General features: G+C 38.0%; 2 protein-coding genes across 2 annotated transcripts; both read right to left on the bottom strand.

Annotated features, from left to right (window-relative positions):
- Positions 1–424: 424 nt before the first annotated feature.
- On the bottom strand, positions 425–2,867 carry LOC115926809. The gene is made up of 4 exons (XM_030992202.1): positions 2,737–2,867; positions 2,287–2,350; positions 1,350–1,649; positions 425–865 (listed from the first exon to the last, which is right to left on the bottom strand). Exons 1-4 carry the CDS (start codon positions 2,746–2,748, stop codon positions 768–770), a joined length of 474 nt encoding a protein of 157 aa, XP_030848062.1. The 5' UTR covers positions 2,749–2,867; the 3' UTR covers positions 425–767.
- Positions 2,868–18,565: 15,698 nt separating this feature from the next.
- On the bottom strand, positions 18,566–20,620 carry LOC105442051. The gene is made up of 4 exons (XM_030991224.1): positions 20,609–20,620; positions 20,117–20,186; positions 19,257–19,553; positions 18,566–18,731 (listed from the first exon to the last, which is right to left on the bottom strand). Exons 1-4 carry the CDS (start codon positions 20,618–20,620, stop codon positions 18,703–18,705), a joined length of 408 nt encoding a protein of 135 aa, XP_030847084.1. The 3' UTR covers positions 18,566–18,702.
- Positions 20,621–20,927: the final 307 nt, after the last annotated feature.

The raw sequence follows: 20,927 nt of genomic DNA, 5'->3' as shown, positions 1-20,927 counted from the left end.
CAAACAATCTCTCTATTTCCCTCTCTTAATCTCTCTATCTCACTTTCTCTCTCTGTTTTTCTCTTACTCTCTCCCTCTCTCACTTTCTCTCTCCACCTCTCTCTCTCTCTCTCTCTTTTTCTCTCTCTCTCTTTCTCTCTCTCTCTCTCTCTCTCTGTCTCTCTTGCTCGTAATCGGATGTTATCCTTTTTTCTTTCTTTATCTGTCTCTCTATATATTCATCATAACTTACAATTATCAATCACTAAGTTGTATAGTCTTTCCTTGCAAATTATACATTATTTGTTATCATCACAGCTCAAATACAGTAAAAGTAATCAACCTTTAAATACGTTTGAATATTTTTTTTTCTTAAACATTTTTATTCATCTGTGAATAACCAAAAATTAGCAAAAGAAAACAATATATACATACAAATCACAATCTTGTTTCTCAATATTAAGACTCAAACCCTACGTTCAGGGAATTAATTAGTAACTTCCGACCACTAGTAAGAGAGATATTGATCAATAAGTTCTATTCTTCTGAATGTGAGTACTAATCGACCGCTGTTACCATGGTGATGAGATGGGCGATGACTGGTTGGACGTTAGAGTTTTAAATGGTGAACAGAGTGTTGGCCTAGATAGTGGTAAGTGGTAAAGCTGCTGTAGTAGTTCCACTGGTTGGACCTTGTGTTGTTGCTGGTGTGGTGCCCACAGGGCATTTTCATCAATTACCGTAACCATGGTGATAAGATGACTGGTTGAAATGATGAGGATGTTGGTCTAGACCCTGGGAGCTGGCATACCTGCCGTGGGTGCAGCGGTTTGGGGGCGCTGTGTTGTTGTTGGCAGAGTTGGGGGAGGAATTGCATTCCGTAGGGCTGTAAAATGAATTGAGGAAAGGTATGTAGAATGTTAAGATATTTCCAAAAGGACGGGAATGAGTTCCAACGGAATTCTGTCGCAAGTTGGATATACATGAATGCCGTATGGGTCATCGATTAGTGCAAATCAGTCATCAATTGGTTCAAATTTTCCAATGCTGGACAGTGCAACTGCCATCATGATTTTGATCAAGGTTTTTTTGTTGTTTTCATAATCATGATGGCAGTTGCACTTTCCAGCATTGGAATATTTGTACACTAGTAGAACATTTGTAGCAGAATTGCGCTGGAGATTGTTTTTGCAATTTTGTCACTCAAATCTCAAACAGTATGTTACACCACGATTCCATTCTGGGATACGTACGCACCCTTGCCCCCCCCCCCCCCCTCTCTCTCTCTCTCTCCCCGTACCCGTTGCTATGCCCCCTGAAATGTACATCTCTCGTGAGGACTAAAATCAAAACTTATGCTAATTACTCACTTGAGCACTCATCGACGACCCTTGGAGTAAAGGCATCGCACACGAGCTCCATGGCGGCACAGCCCCCGACGACTTTGCGTAGCTCGGATCCTTCCAGGTAACAGAGTTGGTTGTTGTCGGCCTGTTTGAGGAACTTCTCCACCAGGTCGCCGTTGTACCCAGGCCCCGCCCTTTGCACCCCCTCGGCGAAGTCGTGCACGTGATCGAGGACCTCGGGGTTACAACGATGGCCCTCTCCTCTCTTCTTCTCTTTGTATCCGAGGCAAGACTTGATCAGGTGATCGTTGATGCTTTGTCGTGCTATAACAAAAAAAAGAGAGTAAAGATGATTATATTAATGATAATAATAATGATAATAATAGTAATAATGATAATAATATTAATAATGATAATAATATTAATAATGATAATGATAAATTTGTTTACCGAAGGAAACCTCACCAGCATCATGTTGTTCTTTCTGAGGATCCTGCAATTTGTAGTACCCCAGCAGTGCCAGGCTAGGATTCGAACCCTCAACCCTTGGGTTGAGAGTCAAGTAAATGAACCACTACTACAGAAAATCCCCTCCCACATCCCCGACAGATCTAATAACTTACTTTTGTTTTTACAATGTAAACCTTTTACATGCCCATTAGCCAATTGGCACAATCTCTGCATGGTTTGCCACGGGCGCTGATATGCACAAATAATTGGTAAACTCAGTGTAGCATATTACGTATTTCTAAAGCGTCAGATTGAATCACATTGGCAAATGGAACAAAAATTTGAAATTTTATTAAAAAGTGAAATTTACTCGTCCTCCCATTCCTACGTTTGAAAATCAAGGAAGTCTCAAAGAATAGTCTTTTTTTTTCTTACAGTAGCTGTACTTAATTAAGTTACTGTCAACAATCATTGATACTTGTCCATTTGTTGATTAATGATGACAACTTACGGAATGCTTCTGAGAAGGTGAAGTATGATACAGCAATCAGGCATAAGGCAACGGTAAGTTTCATCTGGAAAAAAATAGAGAGGAAACGGTTTATCATACTTGCTATATTTGATCCGGAAGAGTTTGACAAGAGCGACTTTGCTACAAACTACTGACCATTATTTATCATTATTATTCAATTCTTAGATTATCAGAATGTAAGATCTTCATTTTTGTTTCGAAAGTATGTTCTCTAAAGGTTAAATTCAGGGTATGGGCAACATGACAAATGTCATGAAATACCACGACGTAACTAAACCAGAAATTAAAACAAGTTTAACTAGAGAAATTTTCGGAAAGAATGCAGCTATTAAAAAAGACTTACTAGACTTCAGATTAACTTTGTTTGAAAAATAATTCACAGCAATGCTTAATGATAAATCATTAATGAATAAATTATATTTTACTTACAGTTGTAGCCATTTTAGATAAGCTAGTTTCCTACAATTTCTCTGATGACTTCTCAAGTTGTTCCACTTTTGTTAGCTTCTGGACTCGAATGATCACTAATGATCAACCTGCTCTTATTTATACTCTTATCAAGATATTTGTCTTTGAAATATACAATGCTTCATTTTTTTTAATTCTAGAAGGTGAAAGAAAGAGAAATGCATATCCAATGCCAGCGACTGTTCACCGAGATTAAGACAATGTTCCCTATGAGGACAGAGAGTTTAAAACTAGACAGACCGAAGTCAAGGGATTTGGCAGTTGTCCATTCATGAGGAGGGATTTCACGCTGTACTTGTCAGGGGCATCCTCATTGCTAAGCGTACGAATCTTTTCGTCAGAGAGTGACGTCGCTATGTAATTGTTTCTTTGTATTCTCATTTGCTTTGATTTTCAGCTTAGATATGGGCATTTGAAATACAGGATTTGCATATATTTTCTTGTTGCAAGTGTGCGCCTGTAAAATGGCGACTGGCTGGAATGCTCCCCAGGGAGTGGAAAATGTGCACATATTGTGTGCGGGTAAGCCTGAATCCGATGACCGGGGTAATAATATATCTGTAAAGCGCTTAGGTACATCGTTGGATCGGTGTATTGAGCGCTATATAAAAAACCGGATTATTATTATTATTATTATAATTTTATTTTACTGTTAACAAAATATTGAGATTAAGAAAATGGCTCAATTAAAAGGTCAGCTAGGTGATTTAGAATTAGCCCGAAGTAAAAGCGTTTGACAATTCTTTTTCATAACGGAATTCATTCTATGTTAGAGGTATTGCCAGTGCTATGCGTGTGTTTGTAAATATCTTTTTTTGTTGCTTGCACTTGCTTTGATTTTGGACTCACTTTGGAAATGGGGATTTGCACACATTTTCTTTCCCCATTGTTTTATTTCATTTACCTGTTTATTGAGATTAGGACAATGATCGCAGTTAGGATATTTTTACGTTTAGAACTAATTAAACGTATCAGGACTAATTAAACAATTATCCAACCATTGTAGCGGGAATTCATGCTATATCATAGGTACCCTCAAGCTGAGCGTTCCTCCCTTCACCCCCCCCCCCCCCCCTCCTTGGGTGTAAATCTTGATATTTGTTTCTTTGTATTCGCATTTGCATTAAGTTTTACATTAGCAAGAAACGGCAGGAAACAGCAATAAACAGGATTATAATAATGAAGCAATTCAATAAAATCAGGAGTGGTAATGTGCCAGGCATGAACGCTATACAAGATTCTGCTATTATTGTCATCATTAATCAAAGCTTAAATGGGCGTTTGAAATATGGGATTTGCTTTCTCCTGCTGCTTCAATCAAATTTTGCTTTCCCCCTTTTTATACTTAATTCAAGGATATACATGGGAGGACTTTCACATTTAGCAACCATAGCAGGAGCTCATGTTACATTTGAGGCACCTCAGTCCTCAACGTCACTCCATTTTTGTATGTTTGATGTAAATCTCTTTCTTTGTTTCTTTGTATTCGTATTTGCTTTGATATCGAACTAATAAGGGCGTTTGAAATATGGGATTTGTATTTAAGCTGGTGCTGTTTCAATCAAGACATATTAACAAAAGTTGTATTCATATGACATACATGGGAGGCCTTATTTCCTTTTTTCAAACAATCAACCTGGGACCTGTTTCACAAAGCCTTTTTTCAATGACAAATGACAAAAATCAGTGACAAATCTGCTGATAACCAGTCAGAAGCAAGGATTTCAGTAGCTTATAACAAAATCTGTCATTTGTCACTGGTGACAAGTTTTGTGAAACGCCCCCCAGGTGATGGCAAGGAATACACTTGCCGAATTTGATAATAATGTATCGGTTGAAATTACTCTGACATAATAAGTAATCAGAGTCTCATAACCAATGCACCATTCTTATCTAAATGGCTTATCTTAAAGCCAGTCTGCACTATAGTTTGGCCAGGAGGGACTATACCTCACTGTGTGGTCACTGGCAGGTGGTTATATCATCAATTATCATAAGAAAAAGAGGACCATAGGGGATCAACGGTCACCATTTAGGCATTGTTGGCTATATATAGAGGGCGCAAGTAGCTACAAGTAGTGCAGACGGGCTTTAATTCGATCTGTAGAGCTATTCATGCCAGTTATTTTGCTTATTTCAGGCTTAAAATTGTACATGGGATTACCTTTTACATGTTTAAGATAACTTTGGTCGGAATTTTGTTAACTTTGTTTTTTTTTATTTCAGAGGGGGGGAAAGAGTATTTGAATTGCACAAAGTTGTAGGAAAAGAGCTTATTATTTATTTTGTTTTATAGTTGTCAAGTCACGTAACATTTCAAACATAATCACAACTTATATTTATACTACGATTTCAATCCACAAGTAGTGTAGCAAGCGGTGGTCTACAAGGCTGGGCAAAGGGACTACAATTGAAGTAGAATTATTGAAGTTGAATCATTGAATTTTGATTAAAAGTTAAGCTCGGAAGTTTCAGTGAATCAGTTTTATTTCAGATCTACTAACAACAGAAAAGAAAGTGAAAAGGAAAAATCAAATCGAAACGAAATTAGTTGCTTCGGAATCGACATAATATCCCTTTCCGGCTCCCTTCTTCACCCATTCTCTCATTGTCGCTCTGCCACACTCGGCTCCTCGCTACCCCCACCCCCCCCCCCCCCCCCCCACGCTCCACATCATAGGCAGGCATTCTTCATTGTTCATTTCCCCCCTCGTTCCCTCACTTCCCTCAATCATTTTGTTCGAATGTGAGGAAAACTATTATGATAATCTTTCAACGAACAAGCCATCATTTTTTTTGTCGCCACCTTCACAGCCCTAATCCCACTCTTTCCATTAAAAATAAAGTTGAGTTCTTGCCAACCGATTTAATTTTGAAAGAGATTGTCTGGGAGCAATATGGGAGGTTGATATTGTGATGCATAAGAAATGATGTATATTGTGATGCTTTGGAATAAAGAAACTCATAAGAAATCGAGTATTAAGTCACACGCACCGTACACATAAATCAGTATTTCGGACTACACGAGAAAGTTTGGTTCAAACTTGTCAGCTATTTCCCCCCATCATTTCGAATATGTGGCATTTGAAGAGCAATCTCTTGCAGCAGATACTTATTTTATGATTTTCTTCCTAATTAACAAAAAGACTGAGAAATCTCACAAATTAAATTTTTTCAATCTTTACAAGAACTCATTCTTCTCTTTAGTCAATACAATGAGTAATACTTTTAATAGAAGTTCTCTCGATGACATATTGTTATAATCCGACCGATAAAACAATACTGAGGCCCCGGATTATAAATGAATCCGCGCCAGATTTTCTTTAATCGGCGCAGACTGGTTGATATCATAAATTCATAAATGCGTGTCCAACCGACTTTTTGTAAATATCCTTTTTCTTTCTTCTTATTTTTCCTTGTCTGTTTGTTTGTTTCCTTTCCTGGTTCTAGACTAAATCAGCAGCTGTCTCTGTCTCTGTCTCTCTCCCCTCTTCTTCTCCCTGTCTCTCTTTATCTCTCTCTCTTCTTCTTTTTCTCCTATCTGTCTTTCTCATCACTGATGTCCCCACTTGTTCGATACAAATTTAAGCAACACAATATAACATGATGGCAAATAACTAATAATTCACAAATTAGTATTTTTTTTTATTACAAATAAGAAAATCTGTCAGCAATTTATACATATGAATATCAAAGAACCTTCTTGAGTCTGGATAGACAGAGTTGGGAAGTGCATGTACTTAGCGCACCAGGATTACATTTGAAAGGACAAGGATTTGTTAAACAGAATATCTATGCAAAGAAGAGCTACGATTAAATCATGGTTGCGACAAAATGAACATAATTAGCGAGTTTTTTTTTTTAAAGTAACGACAAGAAATATGAAGTGTGATTGTGTGAAATATGAATTATAAAGATATTTTCAATTCTTAACATTATTTTCTCCACAAGCCGCTATTTTGTTATTCATTGATGGTTTAAATTGAATAAGTCGAATTGAAATATTTAAGAATAAGCGGACAATAAGGTTTGGTTATCAAAACAAAAATTAAAATCCTTTTAGCTGGAGACTTGGTATAAATTTGATAATTAAGAAGCGAAGATGTTTAGGCAGTCATAGGAGGTTGGTTGGTCGGGAAAGACATGGTGGTATTAGATGCAGGATTGGTTGGAGGTGGAGCTGGTGTCACATCTGCAATGAAACAAATTTAAATTTAAAACATTATTATTATTGTTGTTATTATTATTATTATTACTATTATTATTGCCATCATCATAATTTTCATTATATTTGTATTTTTTTCTTCTTCTTCTTCCTCTTCTTATTGTTATCATTATAATAAGTACTAGTAGAATTAATAGTAGTATAAGTAGTAGTTGTAGAAGTTGTTGTTGTAGTAGTAGTAGTAGTAGTAGTAGTAGTAGTATAGTATCATCCTCATTATTTTTATTTGTAATCCTTTTTAAAAAATCCCCTAGAAAATTACTCAAAGAAGAAGAATACTTCTTTAAATTGCCCGATTATCCTAAGAAAAAATACCTAAGGGGAAATAAGATAAGGGTCCAATTGGTAATTGGTCCAAACTTCGATTTTCTAATTGTGACGTCATCAAACGTCATCCTTACATACCTTGGCACCGAACGAGGTTGACCTTTGAAGGGCCGCAAACTGCCTCCATGGCTGCGCATGCGCTCCTGATGGCTCCTCCCTGGACCGTGCAGAAGACGTTGCCTCTTTCAGCCATGTCCAGATATGTCTCGACCTGATTACCATCCCAATTGGGAAAGCTGGGAGGTGTTGCCAGGTTTTCGGCGTACTCCTTCACATCCTCGATCACGTTCTCGAAGTCGCAGCCGCTGGCACTTTCCTTGGCGTAAAAACTGCACGCCACCGTCAGGTATTGCGTAACGAGTGTTGGCGATGAAATCGCTGCGTTGTAAAAGAGAAAAAGATAGTTTATCGTCGAAAATCCGCATTCATTCGTTCAAATTTCGTACACGTAGAGACAAGTCATAATAAATTAGTAAAGACAGGCTTTCAAATATTTTTAATGCGAAATCTTAGTCTATGAATCGTCTAAGTCTTGAAAAAAAATATTAGAAGCAGCTTAGTGTCGAGCAACTAATTTGTTTTTCCTTGCACATACTCAGTAGCGAATAACGGTTATATGCCTTTTACAGACCTAAGTCGAAGGGTCTACCGGAACATACTAGACGAATACAGTATCTACACCATGTGTGTTCAATTCCATTAAATTCTGTTCATATATACACTGTTGGTCATAATGGTGGAATATTTATTTTTACCCCAGTTTAGGAAAGGATTTAAAAAAATTATTTATTTCTAATAGATCTAGATAATGGCATACATACTCAGATTTTATTGAATATTAATTTGCGAGTGTTTGTTTTGCGTGACTGCTTAATCATATGTGTGCTACTATGCTAATCAGCTAAGGGACCTACGTCCTTAAGTCATAATTGACAGTAATGAGGATTAATGCCTCACAAAAGGGCACTAATATATAGCTGATCGACACGATTTTTATCCTGGGGCCTCACAGTAACGAGGCCATTGCTTAGCCTCTGAATCATGACTGTACGCAGTGTTTGCTAGGGTACGCGGCCCCTTTCACAAACCCCCCCAAAACGAAGAAAATGCAATAAATTGTCAAAAATTCATTGCATTTTCCCCCGGCCCCCAACAGAAAAAAATCCTCTGTAGGGCCATGCATTATGGTTCAAAGCATGGCCACACAGAGGCATTTTTCCTGTTGGGGGCCGGGGGAAAATGCAATGAATTTTTGACAATTTATTGCATTTTCTTCGTTTTGGGGGATTTGTGGAAGGGGCCACGTACCCTAGCAAACACTGCGTACAGTCATGATTCAGAGGCTAAGCAATGGCCTCGTTACTGTGAGGCGCCAGGATAAAAATCGTGTCGATCAGCTATATTAGTGCCCTTTTGTGAGGCATTAATCCTCATTACTGTCAATTATGATTTAAGGACGTAGGTTCCCTAGCTGATTAGCATAGTAGGACACATATGATTTAGCATTCACGCAAAACAAACACTCGCAAATTAATATTCAATAAAATCTGAGAATGTATGCCATTATCTAGATCTATTAGAAATAAATAATTTTTTAAAATCCTTCCCTAAACTGGGGTAAAAATAATTATTCCACCATTATGACCAACAGTGTAGCTATTACAACAAGAACAAAAAACACAACATATATACAACAAAAATGACAGAAACAAATAGTAATTATATATGAAGCATTAAACACTTATTGCGGGATACCAATAAGGGAGTTTACAGATAGCACATGGTACAAATGACCCCAAATATCCACAGATCCTTTACACATGGAGAAGTTCCACTTTGAGCATATTAGAATAATAACTGCCAACGTCCTAGATGTGCTTCATGAATACCTTTTGTTTGCCCTCTTGAAAAGAATACTTCCATCTGCGTATCATAGAATGTACCGTTGGTGCAGGGCATGACCTCCCTGGTTGGTGCATACATTAATAATGTTACATAACTTTCATGAGCGCATATCCAGTATTCATCTCTTTGGGTTTTACCATTTTGGTACAAATGACCTTTATCTGCCTATGCGCAGATTGTATCTGTAAACTCCCTCGTAGAAGTACGATGAGATTCGTTTTGGTCACAGATTCAAATGTTCAAGATCTCTGATGCACCAGTATGTTTTATAAATCAATGCTTGTATTTTGATTTAGACATTAATGGTGTCACCAGCACCAGGGTATATATTGAACACGTACACACTAAGCCCAGACAAAATAATTCCAAAATTAGACTACGAAACGTGTTTGAAGAATAAACTTACGTTGTCCTTTCACGCCGGTGAGGGCGACGAAACAAAGACAGGCGATGATGGTAATTTTCATCTGTAAAAAAAGAAGTATATATATAAAAAAAATAAAAAATAAAAAAAAAAGTGAAAAAGAGATTTATCATTGGAGTGAAATATATTTTGCGATTAAGTTTTTAATAATTTCACATGACATAATGTAGTATAACTTTAAAGATTCAAAACACCAATATTTATGTATGTACAACGTAGGAACTTTCATTAGTAAGTTTGAGAATATCGGATGATATAGCCCGTTCGCACATTTTCTAAGATGACTCTAAGCCAATAATATCATAAATAATTATTATATTGAAACAAATCATCACATTTCGATAAAATATTGACTTAATACGCTACTTGCCATTTTGAATCCAACAGAATATGCGTCAAAAATCAGAGGATCAACTGAAAATTTTCAGAGCCTTCAAGCTTCAATCGAATAGTAAATACTGTTTTTTAATTTGCTCTATTTATACAAAATTTCAGGAAACATGGACATTTTGGTTGAATGGTTTAAGACTTTCAATGGCTTTCTCAGAATTTAAACAGACCCCTTTTTGTAACACTGAATATGATTCAAATTAATCTCGCCAAGGCTTGATTTAAAGAATTTATGTAAGAGTGTGTAAACCCTTTGACAAATGGCTAATCCCATTAATATTTCAAGTGACATTGATTGTTTTATTCATGTATTTGACCTCTGTATTGTTTAGCCATGTATATCTGACCTATCAAAGACCATGGTATTTTCAGTCACATTCTCGCCAGCACAGATGTTAAACGTTAACATTTTGTAATGGAGATTTTAGTTCGAGCAAAGCTGCTACGAACAGCTTGTCAATGAATAGGAGGTCCGTTTCCGCCTTGACGGGATTTGTATTTCTGCCCGATTCTAATCTCTTTCTTGCGGCCTCCTTATTTCAATTCTTGCAGAATCACAAGACAGTCATTCTCGCTTTGTGTATATGTATCTTGGCTCATTCAGTTTTAGAATGAAACTTGAAAAAAAACTTGTACATGCATAAATTAAATTGACAATATTTTACCCGATTGTACACTAATTACCATGCAATAGACCTTTGAATTATTTTAGTATTCGTTTCTTTAAAAAAAAGAAAATCTCCTCTCTCTCTCTCTCTCTCTCTCTATCTCTCTCTCTCTCTCTCTCTCTCTCTTTCTCTCCGTTTCTATCTATTTTTCTGACTTTCGCTGTTTCTCTTTATCTCCTCCCATTTCTATGTCTATCTGTCTCTCTTTCCCCTCTCTTTCTGTTTCTTCTCTGTCTACCCCTCCTCCCTCTCTCTCTCTCTCTCTCTCTCTATACGCCCAAACTTCTGACTTTCTTTTTTCTGTTTCTCTTTTTCTCCTCCCCTTTTCTGTTTACCTCTCAATCTCTCTTTATTTTGTATTACTCCCTATACTTACACCCTCTCTCTCTCTCTCTCTCTCTCCTTCTCTCTCTCTCTCTCCCTCCATCTTTCTGACTTTCTATCGTTCTGACTGTCTCTGTTTCTTTTTATATCCTCCTATTCTCTGTCTATCTGTCTCTGTCTCTCTCTCTGTCTCTCTGTCTCTCTCTCTCTCTATTCCCCCTTTCTTCTCTGTCTACCCCTGCTATCTCTACCCATTCTCTGTCTTTCTCTCCATCTCTTTTGTTATCTTTTTTTCTCCCTCTACCCCCTCCCCACCCCTTTTCTTTCTCTCCGATTCTATCTATCTTTCCATCTTTGTTTGCTTCTCTTTATCTCCTCCCTTCTCTCTCTCTCTCTCTCTCTCTCTATTTCTCCTTCTGTCTTCCTATTTCCATTTCACTGTACTCCCCCCTTTCCTTTTTTCTCTCTCTTATTTCTATCTCTCTCTGTTTTTATCTATCTTTCTATCTTTCTCTGTTTTTCTCTATCTCATCCTACTTCTTGTCTCTGTCTCTGTCTCTATCACCATCTCTCTGTATCTTTCTTTTCCCCTCTATCCACTCCCCTCCCCTCTCTCTCTCTTTCTCTCTCTTGCTCACCCTCTCTCTCTCTCTCTCTCTCTCTCTCTCTCTCTCTTGCTCACACTCTCTCTCCATTTCTATCTACATTTATCTGTCTCTCTATACCCCTCCTCCTATTCTCTGTATCTCTGTCTCTGTCCGCCTCTCTGTCTCTGTATTTCTGTCTGTCTCACCCTCTCTCCTTCTCTTTCTTCTCCCTCTACTCCTCCTCCCTTTCTCTCTTTCTTTACGCTCCAACTTTATGAATTTATCTTTCCTTTTGCCCTCTACTACCTCCCCTCTTACTTTCTTTCTCTCCCCCCTCTCTCTCTCTCTCTCTCTCTCTCTCTCTCTCTCCGTTTATATCTATCTTTCTAACTTGATCTGTTTCTCTCTATCTCCTCCCATTCACTGTCTCTCTTTCTCTCTCTCTCTCTCTCTCTCTCTCTCTCTCTCTCATGTCACCCTCTCTCTTTCTCTTTCTTCTTCCTCTAACCTCCGATCTTTCTCTCTTTCTCTCTCTCTCCCTCTCTCTCTCTATCTCTCTCTCCCTCTCAGTTGCTATATATCTTTCTAACTTATTCGGTTTCTCCTAATCTCCTCCCTTATCTGTCTATCTCTTTATCCCTTTTATCTTTCTATTTTCACCTTACTATACCCCCCTCTCTCTCTCTCTCTCTCTCTCTCTCTCTCTCTCTCTCTCTCTCTCTCTCTCTCTCTCTCTCTTTCTTATTTCTATCTCTCTTTCTCTCTCCGTTTCTATATATCTTTTTATATCCTGCATCAACAATTTATTGGTTTTTGATTGGTTGAGAGCTCGTAATGTGAACAGAAATATTTCAACGATGTTAAGGTTTACTCTGAAAAAGGAACTATTTGGGAGTACTTTTTTGGAGTTAAATTTTATTTCTTCTATTTAAATCTTAATTAATTTTTTTTTTTTTTTTTTTTATAACTATTTTACTATCTTTCATTGTTTCTCTTTATCTCATCCTACTCTCTGTCTCTGTCTCTCCCATCATATCTATGTATCTTTTTTCTCCCTCTATCCCCTACCCTCTACCTCTCTCTCTCTCTCTCTCTCTCTCTCTCTCTCTCTCTCTCTCTCTCCATGGACGTTGATAGGTCCATGCTCTCTCTCTCTTTCTCTCTCTTTCTCTCCATTTCTCTCTATCTTGCTCTGTCTCTCTGTCCCTCCTCACATTTTCTGTCTCTCTGGCTCTGTTTCTGTCTCCTTCTATGTGTGTGTGTGTGTGTGTGTGTGTGTGTGTCTCTCTCTCTCTCTCTCTCTCTCTCTCTCATCCTTTTCCTTTCTCTTTCTTCTCCATCTACTCCTCCTCATTTTCTCTCTCTCTCTCTACACTCCAACTTTATGAATTCATATCTTTTTGACTGTCACTGTTTTTCTTGATCTCCTCCCACTCTCTGTCCATCTCTCCATCTCTCTGTACCTTTCTTTCTCCCTCTACCCCCTACCCTCTCATTTTCTTTCTCTCTCTCTCTCTCTCTGTTGCTATAAATCTTTCTGACTTATTCTGTTTCTCTTTATCTTATCCTATTCTCTGTCTCTGTCTCTGCCTCTGTCTCTGTCTCTCTGTCTCTGTCGCCATCTCTCTTTCTCTCTCTCTCTCTCTCTCTAACTTCGACATTAGAGTTTGTGCCAGTGAGTTCAAACCAACACAAATTAATACACCATCGAGTATTTTACAGTTAATAGTTTATCATAAATAAGACATAATTCATTAGTAACATGAATCGATATTAACACTTATTTCATCACGCATTAAGATTTAAAGCGACATATTTTGGGTAGATTGTTCTTTAAAAGGACTTTGACCCTATAATAAATAAGCTAGTTGTTAGCTGTACTAGCTTGTCCTGTCCAGATGCTTTCGGTTCACTATTGATTACATTTCTGATCTTTGTTTTCTTCAGAATTCTATGTTTTCGACGAATTAATCTAAATCGAATCAAACCATATATAAGGTTGTTACAAAAGGAATGAAATGTATGATGCATTGAACATTTTACAGGCCTATACTTGTCGAGTTAATTCAATTCATCTTATACCACATCCGAACTATAATGTATCAAAACAATAAAATTGAAGAAAAATATTGGGATGTCAGTTGGATATTTAGCACTTTAAATCAGAATTCAAATTTATTTAAAATTAACTAAGGAAAGTGGCTCTTGGTCGTCGAGAGATAAAAGTCGGAAAATCCTTTCAAAGACTTTTTGAAATGAAGCCCCACTTTCCTTGATGAGGACAACTGCAGAAAGAATAACTAAAGATATCGTCCGGACAATCTATCCTAGGTTAACTACCACTGGACAACTAGTCCATAGTATAAGCTATGATGGTGGTTCGTGTGGCAGGAGAATCAAGTAATGGTAGGTGCGGAAGTAGGAGAAGCGGTAGCCGGAGTCGTCGGGCTAGTTGTTGGTGTTGTTGCTGATGACGGTGAGAGAAGCTAGCGGTTGCAGTTGCAGTGGTGGTGGTAGGAACTGTGGTGCGATTTGTGCTGGTAGGAGTGGTAGAAGGGGGTATTAGAGCTTGTTGTCGGTGTTTCCGATGGTAATAGTAAGAGAATCAAGCAGAGGTAGTAGTGTTGGCGTCGATGGTTGTAGGAAATGAAGTTGTGGTTGCGATGGTACTTGTAGGTGGAGTGGTAGCTGGAACTGTGGAGCTTGTTGTAGGGAGTGCGGCTGTTACCACTGGATGAAAGATAAACATTGAAAATGGACTAATTATAGACCGGAATATAGATCCAAGCGTTCATTTTACTCAGAGCATTTCTGAATAAATCGTGTAAGAAAGAGAGAGGGAAAAAAAAGAGTATACCCCAAAAAGAAGATCTGAATTGAGTTACCTCTACAATACAGAAATCTTATCATCTTTGTTATCTGGAGTATGGATAAAAATGTGTCCCCCTTCTCCAAAAAGTGGGAAATATTTGCCCCATCCATCCCTTGTAAAATCCAGATCTTACGTGACGTCAAATGTTGAGACTTACTTGCGCATGGCATGACGTTCTCATTGGATGTGCAGACAGCTTCCATGGCTGCGCATGCGCCTTTGATTGGCGCGCCGTGTGCCGTGCAGACGATGTTTGATCTCTTCGCCATGTTGAGGTAGACTTCGACATTGTCACCGTTCCAATTCGGGATGTACTGCCCTGGTCGTTGGAGGTTGTCGCCGTGCTCTTTCACGTCCTCGATGACGTCGCTGTTGCAGCCACTGATGCCGGGGAACCCCTTCTCTTTGATGTAAAAGCTGCACATCTCGCGGAGATGCTGCGTCATGATTGACGGGGCTGTTGAAGCCGCTTTATGTATAGTGGGAGTGGTTTTTGTTTTGGAGAAAAGGAATACTCGAATTAAAAGGATTTTCGAAACGGAACTAAATAAAAGCTAGTTTTGCCAGGAGGGATTTTACATCCCTCCATGGTCACTGACAGGTGGTTATCTCATCAAATCAGCTCTCTATTAACATAAGAAAAAGGGGATCATGGGGGACCAACGGTCACCGATTAGGCATTGCTTGCTTTAAGGTGGGTGTGGTGGCTATCAAAAGCTACAGATAATTTCAGCCAATGAATCATTTAGATAAATACAGAGGACCAGAACGAAGAAGGCATTTGGAGTAAATATTAATCTGTTATATATCAAATTATTTCCAAACAGATTGTCATATAGTTATAGGCCCGAATTCACAAAGGAGGTTTGTCGACAAACCTTGGTTTTCGTACGTCATATGACGCGTTTTACGCGTTTTTTTTTACAAACCTGGTTTGAAAAGAACAAAAGGAGGTTTGGCGAAACAAAAGAAGGTTTGAGCTCAAACCTTGCTGTGTGAATTCGGGCCATAAAGAATATATAATCCCCATAACATCGAGGTAGCTAGGGAACTGGTTCAAATTTCTGAATTGCCGTATACATGGTCGAGATTTGGGTGCCTTAAATTATCATATAATTACAGAAATAAAAATGATTTGAAATTCAACTTACGATATCCCTTGACAACAGAGAGAGTCATTACGAAGACACATGCTGCGAAGATCATGCTCTTCTGTAGAATATATAGGGAAAATGCAATAAATCGTTATAAAAATGTTTTCGAAAAAAAAAAATATATTTGCATTTTGATTTTTTTTTCCAGTCTGGAGTTTCCATTCTATGGTGCATTTTGTGTAGTGTACGAGCAATAAAACACACAATATATTAGTAATAGTATAATTTGTACCCAACAACAATTGACTTTATCATTATTACGTTTAAAGTAGGCCTATCACTGGCGTACGATATTGTACATTTTTTCAACTGAACTATTGCAATACCAATCGTTTCATTGCATTATCTCAAAACACCAATACAATCCAAGAAAGGCAAACGCCCCTCTGTGAATACAGGGAGTATTCCATTTGAACGCCCCCCCCCCCTTCAACGCTGACGACCAGTCGTGCCTGAAACCACGGGGGTTCAACAAACCGTATTTGTATCTAACATCAAATCATATAATATTCGTCGTATGTTGCTGATTAGAGAAAACAAACTAACAAATTACGATATTAAATTAAAAAAAGTTGTCACTATTTATTCCATACTGAATATCAAAGTTGCTCAGATAAACAAGACTAAATCTCTGACTTACTACGTTTGATGCCATCTTGTATCCAACGGGATAGTTTTTCTTTCTTCAAGATATCTTAAGAGCTCCTCTGAAACCGACTTCGATCTGATGCTGCAATTGAATGGTGAGCCCTGATTTTCTTATCATATTTATACAAGTTATCTAACAATGATACTTCAAGAAACATTAAGACTTGCCCAGTATTTAGAAAAATAACTGGCCTTGCATATCAGCATGTAAGGAATTCCTGACGTTTCACATTGCAAAGATCACAAGACCCTTTTGATGCCCTTTATTGATTCGTCGTGCCCCTGAATAATTTATTTCATGTATATGATTGAAATCATTAATGTTGTACATAATTGATTGTGTTTTTGGCAAGTGAAACATAACTTGTATTCATTGTGAAGATGAAACAATTGTTTGAACAGGCAGGTTGAATGATTCAATAGCAGGTTCCATTTGGCGTCTTCTCGGTACATTGTCATGTCTTGTCAGTGCTTTTGGTTTTCTTCCTAGTTTTGCGTCCAAAAAAGAGGCCCTTTTGACTGCAGCTATTTTCTTGACATGATGGAGAAATCTTGAAGTGAAATGTGTATAAACCTATTCTTCTCCTCTTCATGTGTTTCATCTTATTTAAAGTTTAATGCACTTTCCCTTTTATTCCTTATCAATCTTTTCTTCTTCTCTCTGCTTTTGCTCTTCCTGCCTTTCTACATGATGCAGTCTTATACTTTCTCTTTCTTAGTGGGTCTCTCGGTTTATTGCCATTTGGTCTACAACCAGTTCGTCTACCAGTTCGTCGAAATTGTGACTCGGGTATGATTTGTTTCCATACCATACTACTAAAAAAAGATTCCTCCATGACCACCCCTCTCTCTCTCTCTGTGTCTCTGTCTCTGTCTCTCTCTCTATCTTGTTATACTCCTTTCTCTTTATGTCTCTGTCTCTCCCTCTACACCTCTCTCCCACTCTTTCTCTCTCTCTCTCTCTCTCTCTCCCTGACTTTTCTTTCTGCCGTTTTCCCTCTTTTCCTATTTGTCACTCTCTCACGCTTATTTTCTTCATCTATCATCTTGTCATCCTGCAACCGTTTTTATTTGTTTTTGTTTCGTTTTTGTGTGCGTTTCTCTTTCCCTTTCTCTTCCCTGTTTCTCTCCCTCTCTCTTCCTCTCACTCACTTATTCTCTCTCTCTTCCCCCTCCTCTCCCCTCTCACTCACTCACTCATTCTATCTCTCTCTCTATATATATATATATAATTATATATCTCTCTTTCTCACCCACACACTCTCTCTCTCTCTTCTCTGTGTGTCCCTCTTGATGTTAATGTCTTTCTTCCCACTTCTGTCTGTGTCGGTCTGTCTGTCTTTCTGTCCTTATTTCTTGCACTGTAGATCCTTGTTTATCCCCCTTTCCACCTCTGTCTGTTTGTTGCCTCTTCCCCTCTGTATGTCTGTCTGTCGCTCCCTCTTCCCCTCCTTTTCTACTGCCCTTTCCATCATGCAAGCAATCAAACTGATGTATCTGGAATCAACTTTTTTCTGAATACCCATCGTCAAATTGTGCACATTTTACTCCGACTATCACTTCGACCAATGTTCAAGTTGGTTACATTCATATCCACATGTTACGAGGTTCAGTCAAATAAATTAGCGTACAATTCTGCTTTAAAACATGAGTTACCTTTTTATTACATGATTTGCTATTTCATATTACACGATTTACATAGTCACAAATCAAAACAAGAAAAATGTACATGCAGAAAAACATAAACAACAAACAAACAAACAAAAAATAATAGTACCCCATAACATAAACGAAAAGAAAAAAAAATTATCAAATTTTTAAAATCTTATGTATCATACATAAAGAAAATGTCAATGGAATTTTGCTTGATTTAACTATTTTTTAAAGGGTTTACAGCGTAACTCCCTTCTTAATGTTTTAGATAATCATTGCGCTCCATCAAATAGAACACAAAAGGATGCATCGCTTGACAATATATAAGGCATCATTTTCTGTTATCATAATGTGCAATGCGGACCGCACGTCGAAGGTGAGAAAATTTGTGTTCATATATTTTAACCGAAACTGTCGATATCTCTAAATTCGATGGTTGATATTTTTTAAATCAAACTGATAAATTAGTAGGGAAGAAATTTGGGAAGGTTATGTCCCTGTCAACTTTGAAAGAAAGAAACAATAATAGGGTTGACGATAAAAAATACTACTACTGGACTAATGATTTGATTTTAAACCCCCTTTTCCATTCGAAATTCTAACGCAAGGGCGATGAATAATGACGTAATCCCATCGGATGCGATACTCATGAATGATTTGTTCAGAGGTCATTACAGTAATGCAAACTGGACAACCATTTTCTTCGAGGGAAACCACGTAGTCCAAGCGAAACACTTCTGGTCCTTTTGTTTACTGGGTATTGGTGACGGTTGCCATTTCTGCAAAAGGAGGGTCAAATGAAAGAAAATTGATATAATTTATTTATTCGTTCAATCATTCCTTTTTTATAAATATACTTATTGAGCTGTTTGGTTGATTTCTTCTTATTTATTTACTTATTCATTAAATTATTCAATTAATTATTTATTTATTTAATAATTTAATTATTTTGATCCTGGATCTTCCCCTGTTTTCGCTCATGTACACGAGACTTTGCAAAAATCAACCTATGACAATTTCAATACTTCTGTGCGTTGTATTTTTAGTTAACATGGCAATGACAATGATATTACGTAATCAGTCTTATCAACAGTTATTTTCGATTGATATTAATCGCAATTATGTACATACGAGATAAGAGACTATAGGAGATTGATTGGGGGACTAGCAACTCATTCGTACCAATCGCAGCTCTTAAAAGGACTGCATGGGCCCTGAACATGATTTTCATGAGATATACATTGGAGAAGTGATATTGCCTTTGATTTGATTTCTCAATCTTAAATCGTGTTTTAATGACTCACCCTTGCAGTACATCACGTTGGCTTGCTCGTTACAGACTGCCTCCATGGCCGAGCACCCGTCCTTCAAGTTCGTCACGTTCTCGCCGTCGGGTGAGTAGCACATCTTGCCCTCCTCGGCCTCTTCCAGGTAATCCTCGATCTTCTCGCCGTCGATGCCGCCGAGTCCCTCGATCTCGTCGGCTTCGTCCATGACTTCCTCGATGACGTCGGGGTCGCACTTGCCGCCTTCGTCCATCAGCTCTTCCGTGAACAGGCCGCACGCCGCGTCGAGGTGGAGCGAGATCTTCGATGTGAAAACTGTGGAACGTGTGGTATAACAGTTAAGGTGATAAATGAATCACTACCAGTTAGGAGTATAGCAGTTCAGGTGGTAATTGAATGACTTCCGGTTAGGAGATAAGTAAATTACGAACGCTTCCTAACAGTGGCGAGGGACGGGTCCAGCTAGTATCGGTGTCATGGGTGGGGGTGGGGAGGGGGTCGTACATCGATCGGTCTTACCAAATAATTGAAATGTGAAAGGATAATGCACAAGGGTGTGAGTGTTGAACAAGAAACATTCTTCTTCTATAAGCGTAGCCCTCCATTTCTTTCTTTCTTCCTTTCTTTCTTTCCTTCCTTCGCTCTTTCTTCTTGTTTTACTTCGTAATCTGTCTCTTTTTGCCATTCGTGGGGTTCGCGCCCCCATCCACCTGTAGCTACATGTACGTTACCAGTTTACGTGCAGCCACCCACTCAAACAAGAGTGGCTTTTTTACTTTCAATAATCTAGTAGCAAACAAGCCATTGGTGTTTTTGATTGGTTCTGGATAATTATATAAATAAATATATTTATCTTGTATACTACAGACTCGACTTACCCATAGCATCGGTGGTCCTTATAGCTGCACCAGCTATGACTACCAGACAGAGGATTGCAGCAACATTCATCTGAAAATATGGAAGGAAAGAAATTAAACTACATTGTACTTATATTATATCAACCACTTCCAAAGGAAATTAAGATTAGCAAAGAAGAAAAAGCTGAACAAATACCGCAGCCAACATTATTTGTAATATCTTCAAAGCACAGCTATACAGTATTCTTAGAGTCAGACTTGCATTAAATGAAATAAAACAACTCCCCAAAATGGCAATTAAATATGAAGTTATTGCCATCTTCCCAAACTTTGTTTAGAATGATGAATATTTCCTGATACATATTGTGATTGTACTCAGTAATCTGTGACTTTCCATACACATCATAAACTTGAGATGGATTAAGATAGTAATCCATGTGTTAGTGCTTTACTGTCGGCTCAATTATCATTTAACAAGTTTATTCATTACTAGGTCTTCGAACCCGAACTTACCGAAATGCCCATTGTAGGATGTCGCCCTCTTGAGTTTGGACAAACAAAATCAAATAGAGTTTGAGAAGCGTTTAGTTGATATCTTGCAAACTCGCTTAAAGTTGAGTAGAGATGTTTCTCTTGCTGTCCAGAGGCAACCAGTCAGTAAAGCCGAATGAAGTTTGAGTAGACATGCCCAGCATTTTATACATTCGTATCAACCTCGGAAAATTGGATATAATTATATTTATTTATCAAGAAATCGATCAATCCCTTTGCGAAATGCGCCCTGAGAGTGTAGCCTATAATGGATGCAAGGAGGATGATCCCGGGAGATATG

This window comes from Strongylocentrotus purpuratus, unplaced genomic scaffold, assembly GCF_000002235.5.
Source record: "Strongylocentrotus purpuratus isolate Spur 01 unplaced genomic scaffold, Spur_5.0 spur5_scaffold_2, whole genome shotgun sequence".
Lineage (NCBI taxonomy): Eukaryota > Metazoa > Echinodermata > Echinoidea > Camarodonta > Strongylocentrotidae > Strongylocentrotus > Strongylocentrotus purpuratus.
This window is presented reverse-complemented; position numbering and strand designations above follow the sequence as displayed.

Coding starts and splice junctions, on each gene's coding strand:
- LOC115926809 (XM_030992202.1), bottom strand. Junction 1,650..2,286: donor CACCTTCTCAGAAGCATTCC/GTAAGTTGTCAT, acceptor TTTTTGTTATAG/CACGACAAAGCATCAACGAT. Junction 866..1,349: donor GGTCGTCGATGAGTGCTCAA/GTGAGTAATTAG, acceptor TTCATTTTACAG/CCCTACGGAATGCAATTCCT.
- LOC105442051 (XM_030991224.1), bottom strand. Junction 19,554..20,116: donor AAGGACCACCGATGCTATGG/GTAAGTCGAGTC, acceptor CACGTTCCACAG/TTTTCACATCGAAGATCTCG. Junction 18,732..19,256: donor CAACGTGATGTACTGCAAGG/GTGAGTCATTAA, acceptor CTCCTTTTGCAG/AAATGGCAACCGTCACCAAT.